The 15,974-nt window shown below is 46.6% G+C and overlaps 1 protein-coding gene across 1 annotated transcript in view; it reads left to right on the top strand.

Moving 5' to 3' along the window:
• Kcnma1 (potassium channel, calcium activated large conductance subfamily M alpha, member 1) overlaps positions 1 to 15,974 on the top strand; it is a 697,588-nt gene that overhangs the window by 181,433 nt on the left and 500,181 nt on the right. The window contains exon 2 of the mRNA XM_013025679.1: positions 11,070 to 11,231. Coding sequence (XP_012881133.1) covers positions 11,070 to 11,231 — 162 coding nt within the window. The remainder of the gene's footprint in view (positions 1 to 11,069; positions 11,232 to 15,974) is intronic.

Raw genomic sequence — 15,974 nt, 5'->3', positions numbered from 1 at the left:
CAGGACCAGGCCTGGAGTACGGCAGGTTCTGAGCTTTGAACAGTGTGGACCTGGCAAGATTTTTGAGATTCCAGACAGCCTGAGGAAAGAGTAAAAACATACCAGACCAGAATGAAAACAAGGTCTGCTCATCATCCCTCCAGTTCACTGCGAAGAGTCTAAGGGGTGCTGTTCTGGGCCCTAAGCATACGGCAGGGTCTTCGCTTATTTGCATTCTGTTGGTCAGAGAATAAACACACACATGGGTAAAAGAGGTGGGGGGCAGGAGCTAGGAGGAAAATTGCTACAGGCTAAGGGAATGGGTAACATCTGTGTCACCTGGGTAGTGGACAGTGAGTGGCTGAGGTTGCTCAGGAGTTTCTTACTATTTTCTCCATGTTGTTTCTATCTGTTGGCTGGGAGCAGAGTGCTCAGCCATAAACCATTCATCCTACCTGTTGTCTACTGGTGAGTTCCTTCTCCCAACATTCCCTGGATGGTGGTTTGGGGACCACTGCAATAACTGAAGTGTTTTCAGGGAGTTTGAGTTCTGGGCACAAGATGCTGTGAATTCAGGACTCTCTGGTATGGCTCGAGCCCCTATGGTCCTTCTTCTCCATTAGCGCTTGCTGATTGTTGAAGCTCTGAGCAGCAGAGACCTACATTCTTCAGGCCAGTCTTCCTGACCCTTACCTATGTGACAGAGACACATAGGTAATGGCTGAGCTTGCCCAAGGGGAGCTTGGCTATTCCGGGAGTGGCATCTTAGGACTGTCATTTTCCGATCTATAAAAGGAGGCTTTTGAACTAGGTGAGTGTCGACTTTTCTTGGGATAGTCAATTAAACTTTTAAAAACAGAGCGACTATCTCTCCAGAATGCGAGCTTCTTATTTTGACAAGCAAGCAAGAGCATAACAAAGAAACTGTCAAATGCCAGCTCTGCCATCATTGTCAATTCATTCAAAGGGCACGTTGATACCCAACAAAGGAGTGACGACAGAATGTCAAAGAAAAGGACAGTTCTTCCCGGGAGAGAGCCTGTGCTGTCTTTCACTGGCTCGTGCATGTTTTATTGTACTGCTGCCTTTCCATTCCAGAAGAAATCCTAGGGCAGCACTGCTCCATGGCCTGTGTGGATACCATGGGACCACAATACCTTTGTGCCAACCTGCACAATCCTTTGCTGGATGAATAGGGACCCTTACCAGTATAAATTTCCTTGTCCCCATGATAGCCTTGAGCTCCCCTTCTCTCCTAAGGCTTTCCTTATCTCTCAGTAGCTCCCTCTGGTGGCTTGGATGTCCCAAACCATCCTGAGGATTGCTTCTAGGAGTTTGGGGAAGGTAGGAGATGAGGAAGAGATGGTGTCTCCACTGACCAGGTAAATAAATCTCATCAACACCCGGTAAACTCCTAACTTTCAGTAGTTCCACATCCTTGTCTTAATTTGATTTATCTCTTCTTCTCTAACCTTGACTTGTTGAAGGTTAACTGAACCAGGGCAACAAAAGTGTTCTGCCATCTTTTATGAACACATGCTGGGCGTTCCCGTGGGTCTCAAGTACTTTGACAAAGAGGGGAGAGGTCAGGTTTTCTGCATGGATTTTAGCCTCTTGGTGGACAGGGCACTTCCTAAGGTCATTTATGTGGATTGTGTTGTACTCAGCTTAAAGATGGCTTCTTACTTAGAGAACCTTTACAGTGTTTTTATTTATTTTTTACCATCATTGTGTTGGATACTTACAGGGACTATATGAAGAAGGTATTTGTGTGTGTGTGTGTGTGTGTGCGCGCGTGCGCGCACACACGCACGCACATACACACGAATATGGGTATGTGTGCATACTGGTACTGGGACTTGAACTCAGGGCCTGGGCACTGTACCTTAGCTCTTTTGCTCAAGACTGATGCTCTAGCATTTGAGCCACATTTCTACTTCCATCACTTTGCTGGTTAATTGGAGATAAGAGTCTTAAGAACTTTCTTCTCTGGGCTGGCTTCGAACAATGATCCTCAGATCTCAGCCTCTTGAGTAGCTAGTATTATCGGTGTGAGCCACCAGTGCCTGGCAGGAAGGTATTTTTAAGCCTAGTTTTCCAATAATCAAATTGAGAACAGGAGGAGATGGGGTGACATTCTCGAGGCTGCACATTTAGATAAGAGAGGAACCAGGCGTCCAGACTCTTAAGACAATTGTGCCTGGTCTTCCCATACTTCTTTTATCCACAGAGGCTCTCCAGCAGCTCTTTGATGAACTACTTGATCAACCTCAGAAATCTGTTCCTCTTAAGATTCTAGGATCCTCATTTCTGAGGCTCACAGAACCTCTGACTTATATAGCTTTGTAAGCTTCATTTCATCTAATACAAACACACACACACACACATATATGTGTGTGTGTGTGTGCACACGCAGATACACACAAATATGCATACACACACGTTCACATACACTTTGCATGCATATACATATACATGTACACATGTAACCTGTATATGCACATGTGTATACACATATATGCACTGCACAGGCATGTGTATGCACACACATATATGTCCTTACACACACACATTGAATAGAATACATGGTCTCCTTGACCCAAGAAGCCATATTAAACTGCTTTCCTAAACATAAGGCAAGATTCTTCCTACCTACAAGAAGTGGATTGGACTCAGTGGGTTTCTGTGGAACCTCTAGAGAGCCTCAGTGCCTTGTGGCTAGTCTTAAAAATTAAGATAATAATGCCCAACTTGCAATATTATTAACAGGATTCACTGAAACCACACAAAGCACTCAGAAAATTATATCCGTTACTAATCCATCTGAACTTCTGGCCCTGTCTCAGACCTGCTTGGTATGATTACAGTTTTTCTACAACTGGAAAATGTGCATGAGTTTTGTCTTGCAGCGGGGCCTAGTGATGGTTTCCAGTTGGGGTGGTTTTAAGCCATCTTCTGGAATAGGTAAGGTGGGGCCTTGTTCCTCAGACTGGCATCTCTGTCTTTATGTCTGTGCAGATAACCAGGGTGTTCTGCATCTGACTGGGGGACCCAGACCCTAGAGCCCTTGCTAAGATCTCTACTAATCCATTCCAAATCCTTCTGGCCCTCATAATGAGCTCACTGTCACTCTTTCTTATTTTATTAAGCTATCTGAAGAAGAGATTGCTGTTTTACAAGCATATTATATTGGTCAAGGTACATGTATTAGCCCTGAAAGTTTGGAGGCTGATTAGATTTTAGGCAGCCACTGTGGTTGTTAACAAACATGGTGAGCATCCAATGGATTCTTCTATTCCCAGGTTGGAATCCTTTCTCCTAGGCAACTTTCTAAATTTCTTTCCATATATGGCTGATATGCTTAGTGCTGGTGCCTCACCCTACCTACTCTGGAGGCTGAGATCTGAAAATCAAGGTTTGAAGGCAGCTTCAGCTGACAAATCCATGACACTCTTATCTCAAATAAACTACCAAAAAGCTGGAAGTGGAGCTGTGACTCCAATGGTAGAGGGACAGCCTTTAGTGAAAAAGCTAAGGGACAGCATCCTGGCCTGGAGTTCAAGCCCCAGTACCAGCACACACCAAACAAACAAACATAAACCCCAAGCTAAATTAAACAAAACTCAGTCCACATGTCTGTAGCATAAACTTCTGTTTTATAGAAGACATAGAAAATAAGATGATTGCTTCAGTAATGAGTAACAAACAACATAAGGAGAACCAAGCTTTTTCCTTCCTGCCTTCCTTCCCTTCCTTCCCTCCCTCCCTCCAGCCCTTCTTCTCTTCCTTCTTCCTCCCTCCCTCCCGCCCTTCCTTCCTTCCTTCCTTCCTTCCTTCTTCTGTTCTTTCATCCATTCTTTTGTTGGGCAGCATGAAAGAAAGAGCAAAGTATGGCCTCTGAACTTAGACTACAGGGGATTTTAATTTCAGCTCTCTCCCAAACAAGTGGCAATTACCCAGCCTCTCTGGAGCTTTATAACATCCTTCAAGACTTGTCTGAGCACTAAGTCCATGTAAAATGAACACATAGAGAACATGGCCTGTAGATGGAAGAAGGGGATCAGGGACTTCCTGAGGGCCAGCCATACCCTTCTAGAGAATCCTTTGCCTCTTAGAAGAGTGTCTGGGTCCGTAGCTGCAGCCATATCCCCAGCAATGGAAATGGCATCTGATGAACTTCCCAGGGCCACAGCGCTGAGACACGATGTGCATGCCCAGTGAGGATTCCATAATACAAGCCTCGGGGTCAGATGATTCTGAGTTGTACAGATCCTCAGGGAGCATTGACATGGCCTCTTCGATGCTGAGACAAGGAAACCCTAGCATAAAAATGGACTTTTAAAGGTCACCTGGTCTTTCTCTCCTGTCACTTTTTTATACCACAAAGACTTCTGAAGTGCAATTGTTAGCACAGAATACTCGGGTGCTTTAAAGGATGAATACCTGAAGGGTAGGGGTTGAAAATCCCCTGAGGAGTAAGCAACATCTCAAGACAAGTAGGGACAGTGCTTCACTCCTTTTCCAACTCCAGAGCAATGGGCTCTGCCTGGGCTTCATGTATGGACAATGTGGACCCATGGACACATGTCTTCAGAAGTATTGTCCAGGTTAACAAGCATAGAAGCTACTGGCTAAGTTCACCTGGTCCACATTTCAATCTGTTTCCTATGCAGGGAACTCTGTTTGCATGGGGAGAGATGTCCCTAGGGCCAGCAGATGCCTGGGAATCTCTGAGCATCCATCCAGGAAGGCATAGTTGAGATGAACTCTGCCACTTCCCCCTCTCAGCAGCTCTGGGAAGGGTGAGGAGCAGGATTGTGTTATCTGAGTCCTCTTCTGCCCTATTTCTCTTCCCTGGAGTCTCAGAATGGAGTCTCCTCCTTCTCCATTCACAGAACTCTCGCCATGAAAATCCCAGCTGGCGGCACCCACATTATGCTTTATTTGCTTGAGCTGCTTTAGGTAATCTGCCTAATCCCCTAATATGCAGGATTATTGGTACCAGGGAGAATGGCTGGGTGGCCACCAGTCCAGTAGTTGGAAGAGGCTGCCAGGGGGGTTTCCTCTTCTTGCACTGTTGGTAGGGTGGGGGATGAAGGTGGTGGATCCTTCCCCCACCTCCAGGACCGGGAACTTTCAGGCCAAGGGACCAGAAAGTTGTCTGCGTAGAGATCTGGAAGCCTCCGGGGTCTGGAAAGGCTTAAAATCTGGTCATTTCTAGATTTGATACCAAGCTGTGCCATAGAATGTCATCAACATTACCATCAGGACACAAAGCTACAACAGGCCTGGGAATATTGACTCGGGGGATTCAAACTTTTCCTCTCCAGAAAAATAACTTTGCTGGATGCAGTGCAGCACAGAACTGTCAGGGAAAGAACTCCATGGGGGTCTTTGATTTTCACGGGTGCCAGGCCATCCTTCCTCTACCTGTTACCGTGGTCACTTACAGAAGCTTGGCTCTGCAGAACAGAAAATTGTGGGCTCAACTTGACACTACCCCACATTTCTCAGTCTCTGCTCAGAGAGATTGGGTGACTGATTTAGGCCATCCAGCCCATCCTTGGCAATCACTAAGTTGAGATCCAGAACCCTTCACCCTGATGCTGTCTGCAGGAAAGCCCTTCTGCTGTGTGTCCAGCTGAGGGCCCCTGTCTGGGGGCTGTTGGCTCAGTGGGACAAGAGAGGGGACTGGGAAAGGCAAATGGCATTCCTGGGGACTGGTCTTAACTTGGAGCTTTGGTAAAACAGGAAATGGATCCAGATTTGGAAATGGATCTTGAAAATTTGAGGAAGACTGAGGTACAAGGAGAGCCCAGAAAAAAGTTTCCTAGCCTTTCCTCCTCCCACAGCCCCCTGAAGGGGGTGAAACATCTTGGAATAACTCATGGCCCCAGCTATCCTGAGAGTTAAGCATAGTACTTCCAAGTACTGGACATCCTCCCTGGTCCTATCTCTGATCCAGAGAAAATAGGAGAGGCGGTTCCCTGCCAGTCAGACCAAGGCAGCCTCCTGACGCAGCTGAGTTCTCTGGAGCACTGGGGAGAGAGGGGCAAGTGTTCAGAGGCTCAGAAGAAGCAAGGGAGGAAGCCCCTTTTCATTGAGAACTTCAATTCTTTTTTTTTTTTTGGTGGTGCTATTCCTAGTGCTTGAACTCAGTATCTGTGCACTGTCTCTTAGTGGTTTTGCTCAAGGCTGATATTCTACCACTTGAGCCATTGCTCTACTTCTGGCTTTTTGATGGCTAAATGGAAATAAGAATCTCACAGACTTTCTTATCTGAGCTGGCTTCAAGCCATGCTCTTCAGATCTCAGCCTCCGGAGTAAAGCTAGGTATGAGGCTGAGAACAGTTCAGGCAGAGAACCTCCGTTCTTGGCAGGAGGGCCCAGCAGCCTGTCAGCGCAGTCACGTTCACGTCTCACTTGATGCTCTGCACCTTGAACAATGATGAATGGTTCTGGCTAGTTCTTGCCAGTGCTCCCATGTCCTTGGTTCACCTGCCCTCCCAAGACACAGAGACCAGGACAATGGGTCACTGAGGTATGCACAGTACCAGAAGTGGGGGTGGATGGAATGCTTGGAATGATAATCAGCCATCCACGGGCTCTTTGCCACTGTTGATAATCCTTCCATATTCTCTGTCTCATTCTCTCCTCACTCTGCCCTCAGGAGAATGGCAGGACAGATGCTCATCCCTTTGTGTGTCCTCCAACAGTGGGGTTTAAATTCTGCCTGTGTTCTTGGGCCAACTGCTTTACCCTGCCTCTATCCAATGTGCTTATCCCACAGGGCCTCTGTGATCATGCTCAGACACAGTAGCCAGTATTTATTATTGCTATTTATCTGTAATATTATCTATTCTAGATACTGTCCTTGCTAAAAATTGATTTCCCATTGGCTTCAGCTCCCTCCCTCTCCTTTTTCTCTCTCTTCTCTGTCTCATCTCTCCTTCACCAATGTCAGTACCTACTTCAGAGCTCTTGATGGCTTAACATGGATAACGCAGCTTTGAACCAAATGGAAATTCTTTCCCTACAAGAGTTTTATGGGCATAATTCAAGTGCCAGGGCTTTCCATGGTGGTAGAAATGCTCTGGAGAAATCAGCCTGGAGATGGAGTTGCGGGGATAGGGTTCCTTCCAGGGAAGGGCCTGTGGACAGTCAGTTGAGGTTTGGGAAAGGCCCTGGAGGGTTTGGAGAGCAGGCCTTTGGACACCTGGGGTAGAGGGTGGGAAGAGCAGCCAGTGTAAACAGCCCTGAGGAGTAGTTCTGAAAAGTTCTGGCAGACTCATAGGATGGCAAAATACAGGGGCAGAATAGATGGTAGGACTGTAGGAGTGAGAAACTGACATTCTCTGAGTGGTTGGGAGGATTCAGGAGGTATGGGCATAGGAACACCACGTGAATTACAGAACCTACCCCACTCCCAAGATTAGAACTCAAGGCCTCACCCTTGCCCAGCTAACTTCTACCACTTGAGCTATGTCTCTAACTTGGCTTTTTTTTTTTTTTTTTTGCTGGTTATTCTGGAGATGGAGACTCATGAACTTTTCTGCCCACTCTGGTCTTGAACAACAGTCCTCTAGATCTCAACCTTCTGAAATAGCTAGAGTTATAGATGTGACCTAACAGTATGACTTGGAGAGTTTTAAAAACCTTCTTCCTCCCAAATGACTATTGCCTAAACAACTTCCTAGATGAAGAGCTGGAAAAACTTGAGACAGACTTGTAGATCCTGTGCTGGCCTTCAGCAAGCAGCAGAGAGGGGACTCTTAATCCCCTCCAGGCAGGCTCTGTGGGCTCTGCACCCCAATATAATCAGCTAGCAGGTGTGGTACCTGCGGTGACCCTGGCACCTGGCTCTGAGGACAGACAGGTGTGGAGACCAGGTAAGGGCCGGTGTGGCAGCCACAGGAAGGTGTGTCCAGGACAAGGGTCTTGGGGAGAATTGGCAAATACAACATCCTGGTGGTCCAGAGACAACCTGACTTACCCTGCAAGGCACAGCCTCATGGGGATGTTGGTTTCAGCCTTGTGTGCTATGAGGCCTCTGGTTCTAGGATGCAGGGTTCCTGTCTCCAGAGCAGCCCTACTTCCTTCCCAGAACCAGAACTTAAGGATACTACCCTGATCTTCCCTTTGCAAAGCTGTCTGTACTTTTGGGAAGTGCTATGTCTAAAATGACCAGGTTATCATTCTTCAGGATCCAATGTGTGTGCTTGTGTGTGGGGGAGGAGGAGGGAAGGTGGTGGCAGCGGTGACAGGCAGGACTTACCTATCCTAGAGGAATCTGTGTGTGTGTGTGTGTGTGTGTGTGTGTGTGTGTGTGTGTGTGTGTGTGTGTGGACAGCAGGTTGGTCTCAGCTTTGGGGAGAGGAGAGACAGAGACTCAGAGGATGCTTCTCTCTGGCCCTCAGTCTCCCTCTGGAGGTGGGAGTCTGGTCCAGTGGAGCTCAGAACCAGGGGGAATCTAAGAGGGATATTTGGTAATGAGCATACCCAGTGTGGCAACCCCTTGCCAGCCATCCTGGCTAAGGTCCCGTGCTCCTGCTAAACTCCTACAGAAGTTGAGGCACTTGGCTTCAGAGGGTAGCATCCTCAAGAGCCCATACTTGTTTAATATCTAATCTGGAATTATTGAGGGGCCACTCCAGGCCAGTGTCCTTTCTAGGGCCAAACTGGGTTCTCCATCCCCATGGCCGTGACTTTTTTCTTGGTTGGTCGTGGGGCTTGAACTCTGGGTCTGGGTGCTGTCCCTGCACTCTTCAGCTCAAGAAGAGTGCTGTATTACTTGAGCCACAGTGCCACTTCCATGGCTGTGACTTTTGCATGCTGAGCACTATGCTAGGTGCTGTGCATTTCTCACCCACCACACTTTTCCACCTACCCACCTATGTGGCAGAGGGCAGCACAACTCTCCCCACTGTGTCCACACAGGGCCAAGGGTGCAGGAGCTACCATGCTTGGGGGCCAGTTTGGCTGTGAGGATGTAGAACAAAGCCAAGGCTGGCTGTATGACATCCTCTGAGCTACTTGCTCTCAGGTACCCCAGCTCTAAAGTAAGGATAATTCCACTTGTCCACTGGATTTATTGCAAGGTTGAAACAAGATGATATACAGGATGAGAATCACCCAATTAAAATGGGCTTTTGCCTTCGTATGTTAATTTCTTTCTCTCTCTCTGTCTCTGCCTCTCTGTCTCTCTCTTTCTTGTTGGTCATGGGGCTTGAACTTGGGGCCTTGGTGCTGTCTCTGAGCTTTTTCACTCAAAGCTAGTGCTCTACCACTTTGAGGCTAGCACCAACTTGTAGTTTTCTGGTGGTTTATTGGAGACAAGAGTCTCACAGGCTTTCCTGCCCAGGCTGGCCTTGAACTGTGTTCCTCAGCCTCCCAAGTAGCTAGGATTACAGGCATGAGCCACTGGCACCCTGTTCCTGTGTAAATTTCATTGTTTGTGGATACCCATTCTGACTTGATATATGGTGACAGTCACTATTCTAATGGGCTATGCCCTAGCCACCCTCACCACTGCATGTCCCCAGCAGGACCAATTAACCCTCCTCCCCCCACCCCCCCTGCCCCCTGGCCCTTTCCTGCAGTGGGTGGGTTAGAACACCTGCTAAGGACAGTTCAGGTCAGTGGTGGAGAGCAAGGCCTCTCCTACCTGATGAACCTGACTGTGGGATACACAAGGCTTGAAGCAGCTTCCTGCTCCCCAAGCCCCTCCCCCAAGCCTGCCTCCCACATGTGGTAATTAAGCTCAGACATCTAGTGTAAGCAAATAATAACAAGAGCATTATCTCCCTTTAGTCTATGTTTTTTCTTGCCTCTCATAAAGTAATTAAAATAATGAATGCCTTGTAAAACAATAGGTAACAGCGCTGGCAAAATAGCATTGTCTTCCATACAGCTCTTGTGCTGTGAATTATTGATGCACTGAAGTTCCTGTGACCGCTGACTCCTGGCACTTTTCATGCTGATTTTCATTCTGCAGGCCATGTCCTTGCCACCAGGAATGAGGGGCAGGGTGTTGGCCCTTCAGGTCCCCAGGTGGCAGCCAGGGACTAGTTCAGCAACATGGCCAGTAGGTGTTCCTCAAAAGCAAACACAAAACCAGACACTGGTGGCTTGTATAAATCCTAGCTGTTCTGGAGGCTGAGATCTGTGGACCAAGGTTCAAGCTCAGGCACACGAAATCCAAGTGACTCTTAACCTCCAATTAACCAGAAAAATGCCCAAAGTGGAGATATGGCTGGAGCTGTAGAGGGCTACACTTGAGTGGAAAAAGCTAAGCAAGGGCTAGACACCTTGAGTTCAAGCCCCAGTTTTTTTTTAAGTTATACTTAGGGGACTTTGATTTGAGGGCTTGCTCCCTGCCCCAGCATCTTCCTCTTCTGCTTATCCACTGTCATTTCTGGAAAAGGCACATGGTCCTGGTAGGAGGAGGAAGAGGCCCAAGAAGAGCAGAGATTGAGACCTGCCACCCATTTCAGATAAGAAGAGGGTTCATCCTGCCCCGCCAGTATGGTCAACTGCTGTGGTTCTCCAAATTGGGCCCCCAGACCAGCAGATGGGTGTTATCTTGGAGCTGGGTGGCACTACAAGTTCTGTTTCAACAAGCCCTCCACATGCTTTCAGATGGTTGCTTGTTGGAGAACCTTGCTCTAACAGTGTCAATGTCAGTGTCAGGAGATGGACCGAGTGGATTGTGTATGTATCGTGTGCTGTTGGGCAGTCTGCAGTCCTGATGTGTGTGGAGGAGGAAATGCTCTTCCATATCACAGGGCAGCTCACAGTGGCATGATATCTGGAATCCCCTCTGAATAGATCTGTGCCTCAGTTACTGTACCTGTCTACGGAGCAAGACCTCCACTTCCTCCTGGAGATCCACCCTTTTAGAGACACTGGTGGCTGAGATATCAGGAATTCTGGGACTAGGGCAAGTCCTGACAGGCCATTGAGACAAATCTGAGTTTGGATAGCAAGTGTGTCACATATCAGTGTGCTTCATGAATAAGGCCTGCTATTTGAACCCAGTTCCCTGTGTCTCAACATGATCTCTCTCTCTCTCTCTCTCAATCTGTTGCCAGGAGGTCCAGAAGATTAACAATGGCTCGAGCCAAGCAGATGGCACTCTCAAGCCAGTGGATGAAAAAGAGGAGGCAGTGGCAGCCGAAGTCGGCTGGATGACCTCCGTGAAGGACTGGGCTGGGGTGATGATATCCGCCCAGACGCTGACCGGCAGAGTCTTGGTAAGTCCCTAGTCCCTCCTACCCAGGAGGCCTTGCACCTGGTTTGGAGAAGGTGGCTTTGCTTATGGGATTTGTGATGTTGCAATGGATGTGTCTTCTCCAGTCTACTGAGACTGGGAGGTTGTGTGAACAGCCATTGTTCAAGAAGGAGCTCTGTATTCTGCATTTGTAAGCCAGGAGCTAGCAGTGGGGGTCTGCAGAAGGTGGGCTGGCATTCTGTATAAATGGCTTATTGGAAGGATGTTTTGGACTTTCTTTTCCAGCAAGACAGGTATACACACACAGAACAGAAATATCTTGGAATTAATCTGAGATTCAAGGAGTTCTCTAAGTGTGCATCTCTGGGGTAGCTTTTTGGCAAAATTACTGCTAGTCTCTGGGCAACACAGACAGCGCTTCTTGGAGCAGTGTCTTAATTCTTCTGTGTGAGATAAGGGGGAAACGCTCAGGTACTCTCTGTCTGTCTGTCTGTCTGTCTGTTTTTTTATCTGTCTATCTACCTACCTACCTACTTTCCTACCTACCTATTTACTAGTACTGGGGATTGAACTCAGGGCTTAGATACTGTTCTTTAGCATTTTTGCTCAAGGCTAGCACTCCACCTCTTGAACCACATCACCCTACTTCCATTAATGGCTTTTTGCTGGGTAATTGTGGATAAAAGTCTCAAGAATCTTCCTGCCAGGGCCAACTTCAAACTACAATAATCAGATCTTAGCTTTCTGAATAACCAGGTTTATAGTTGTGAACCAGCATCTGGCCATTAGGTGCCCTTATTTTTGATGAGGGTGTCGCCTAGCCTATGTGGGGCTTATTCTGCCACTTCTCTGCACACTTCCTGCTCTTCTGTAGTTTGCTTGTAGAATTTGGCTTCCCTGATTGGCCACAAGCTCCTGATTTAAAGCAGGGATCATGGAGGAGTGGGGGTGGGGATTGAGTGGGGGGAAAAGTCTGTAGTGGCTGGCCATGCTAATATTCCGGGGATGGAGAAGCATCTGAGATGTTCGTCTTTCAGTGCAAAGACTAGAGAAGAACTGGGTGGCCAAGGACTAAGTTGCTTTCACCTGTTAGGCCCATGTACCTGCCACAAGAGGGCTCCTTCTTTGTGTAGCAGCTTCCCAAGTCTGCCCTGGTTCAAGAATTTCTCTGGGAGGTGGCAGTGCATTCTTGGTAATCTCTCATGATTTTGGAGTGGGTTTGTTGGGGCTGCCCTGCCTGGTTCAGTCAAGAGTCCTTTGGCTCACAAACAGGCTGGGGGCATGGCTCAAGTAGTAGAGCACCTATGTAAAAAGGCAAAGCCCTGAGTTCAAACTCTCTCTTCCTCCCAGCTTCTTAGCCAATAGAGAGTAAGAGTTCCAAGCTGTAACAGAGAGGAATATGTTGTATTGTGGGAATGGAGGGTCCTTTAGTGAGATCAAGGGCTGTATACACATAGGCATTGAGAGCAACAAATGGCTGGGAGACCAGAGAGGCTGAAAATAGCTTGTCACAGTCAGACTTAAGAATGAGAGAGGTTGGAGATTGGAGGTACCAGGAAAAGTCAGAGTGGTGAACCTAGTGATAGCACAAGAGAGGATTGGTATGGCCCCAAGAAACAAGGCGTGGAATGACATTAGCAGTGGAGTCAGGCAGGTGGGTGTGGGTGACAGACATTTTGCAGGTAGGATTCCTAGGGCCAAACATGTCCAATAACCACTTTGACACTGCTATCTCAGTCATGCTATCCAGAGTCAGGCAGCTGTACTAATTGTGCACATCACCATCCATTTGAAGGGCAAGGACCACATGTCCTGTGTTGGGTTAGGAGGCCATCATAAGGAAGCCAGCTAGTTACCTGGGCATCTGGCTCTTAGTTGGGAAAATAAAAACATAGGAAGGGCCATGACTTGCCCCAAATATGCAGCTTTAAGTCACAGAGCTAGCCTGGTACCTAGGACCTTTGGTCTCCCAGTCTAGTGTTCCTTCTCTATGTTGACTTCCCAATGGAAGATAATGCTTTTTCTCTCCCAAGCCACCGCCAGCTTTGGCTGTGACACTTTGACATTATTACCTCAGTGCTAATGAGGTGCAGTCAACCCCTGGCCTCTCTCTTTTAACCTTTGTATCCAGAGGTGTGCTCTGCCCAGACTTCTCTGCTTGGGGCTGTGTAAGGAGCCATCTCTGACGGTCTTTTTGCAGAGAAGTTCTCCTGAAGTCCTGTAGGACTATGGGTGTCGGGTAAGCAGACCAGGGGAGCAGGCCCATTCTTTAGGAGGACACAGTTTAGCTCTATTCAAAGAATGGAATCTATAAGGAAGTCTCAGCACACAGGAGAGAGTGTCCTGCCTGTTCTGAACCCAAAGTTGTGTTTGTCTTGAGTTGTTCAAATATTTATCCCTGCAGCATTGGGACCCAAAGCAAGGCCAGATACATGGCTGTTCGGTTTCCTTTTTCAATTTTCAATTTGTTCTCTTTGACAGATGCTTAGCAGCTAGGCTTCCACATCTGGGACCCTTTCTCACCTGTCTGATTGTCACAAGTAACAGTCTCCAAGATAAGTAAGGGAAGAATTTGCCAAGACCAGTCCTAGCTTATCTCTGTAGGAGCTCTCCAGCAGGCATGGCATTTGTTGGAAACTTATCTGCACTTGTTTGGCTCTGTGCTAGGCACAGGCAGAAAGTGGTGAGCGGTAGTGATTCAGGGTATGAATTATTTATATTGTTGAACTAAGTAGAGAGTTCCAGAACTCCATTTTAAAATGACAGAGATAATCACTACTCAACAGAACCTTTTATAGTCAACACCTGGGGCCTCATCACCTAAGTGATGAAATTCCTTGACCTTAGGGCTGCAAGTATCAGAATAGCCTTCCCTCCTGCGTGTGTGTGTGTGTGTGTGTGTGTGTGTGTGTGTGTGTGTCCTTGGCACTAGGTTTAGCTGGATAAAAATAGCAAGTCTGGATAGATGAGCCCTCTTAGAAAGGTTTTCAAGGATTACTGCTTCCTTTATCTTTTTTTTTTTTCAGCCAGTACTGAGGCTTGAACTCAAGGTTTGAACACTGTCCCTTAGCTTTTTTGCTCAAGGCTGGTGCTTTAGCACTTGAGCCACGGCTCCACTTCTGGCTTTTGGGTGGTTAATTAGAGATAAGAGACTCATTGACTTTTCTGCCCAGACTGGCTTTGTAACATCATCCTCAGATAAGCCAATGGAACTGGCGTCCTTTTTTTGTAATTAAAATATATTTATTTTCTGATTATAAAAATACAGTTGACTTTCTTATGTCTGCCAATTCTACACCCATAGAGTGAACAAATGCAATGTCAAAAATACTGGGAAAAGTTAAATTATATTGAGCATGTATTGTCTTTTTTGGTTATCATTCCCGCATGAATACAGTATCTTAAGCCTTATAAACATAGTGGACCAACTATTTACATAGCATCAAAATCACATCAAGTAGTTGACTAATACAAGGATGCTTGAAAGTACCCTGGTACATCTCTGTACCTGCAGCATTTATAGAAGGGACTTGAGCATTCTTGGGTTTCGATACATACACAAGTCCTGAAAACAGTCCCTAAAGATTCTGAGGCACAACTGCAGGTAGTACATGCTTACTTTAAAATTCTGGAAAATGTTGGATGAATTGCTGATAAGATTCTAGGATAGCCAGGCGCTGGTGGCTCATGCCTGTAATCCTAGCTACTGAGGAGGCTGAGATCTGAGAATCATGATTCAAAGCCAGCCTGGGCAGAAAGTCCATGAGACTCTTATCTCCAATTAACCACTAGAAAACCAGAAGTGGTGCTTTGGCTCAAGCAGTAGAGAGTTCACCTTGAGCTGAAGAGTGCAGGGATAGCGCCCAAGCAGAGTTCAAGCCCTGTGACTGACCAAAAAAAAAAAAAAGGATTCTAGGATATGGGGCTGGCCCACATTGGCAGTGTAAAAATCACCAGGATTTTCCCCAACTATTTGGATTTTGTTAAGGACTTTCTTCCCTACATTTCATACAATCCACTTTATGCATGGAGTTCATAGTTATTTGCACTAAAAGTTGTGAACACCAATGAACATCTTAAATTGGAAAGGGAGTCATGTGTTTTCCTGTGGTGGATATGATGAACTCAGTTGATGGTCTATGGAACCACAAAGAACTTTAGAGGACTTTTCATTCTGTACCTCCCTTCACTTCTTCTGTTACAGTCACTTTTCTTATTTTCTTTTTGCCCTGAATACCTGACTCCTTTGTTTGAAATGTACACATATCTATGTGTGGTTATATGTATTATACTTGTTAAATGAACAGATTAAACTCTTTCCATGAGCTAGTATCTAAATATAGAGGGCAAGAAACACAAGAATTGGCTCTTATATAGTTTGGTTGCACTTTGTGCAACCATAAGCCCAAATCAATAAAGGTATTGAAGTTTGAGGTTGGCAAGATTTCTGTAGCAAGTATATTAGGATTTGCGGACCATGTGGACTCATCCTTGACTGTTGAACTCTGCCATTGTCTCTGCCATTGTGGTGTGAAGGCAGTCACCAACAGCCATGGTGTGATGGTTCTAACAAAACTTTATTGGCAGAAATAGATGACGATGACAAGCCAGATTTGTTTCATTAGGTCATACTTTGCAAACTGTAGTTTATCTCTTTGTCTTTGAAAAAATATTTTGTGTGTTGAGAGATGAAAATTTTCTAAGAATAATAGAACCAGAGAAAGTGTGTGTGTGTGTGTGTGTGTGTGTGTGTGTGTGTGTGTGT

This window comes from Dipodomys ordii, unplaced genomic scaffold (genome assembly GCF_000151885.1).
Source record: "Dipodomys ordii isolate 6190 unplaced genomic scaffold, Dord_2.0 Scaffold86, whole genome shotgun sequence".
NCBI lineage: Eukaryota > Metazoa > Chordata > Mammalia > Rodentia > Heteromyidae > Dipodomys > Dipodomys ordii.
The sequence above is the reverse complement of the archived record's forward strand: the minus strand, read 5'-3'. Positions and strand labels throughout refer to the sequence as shown.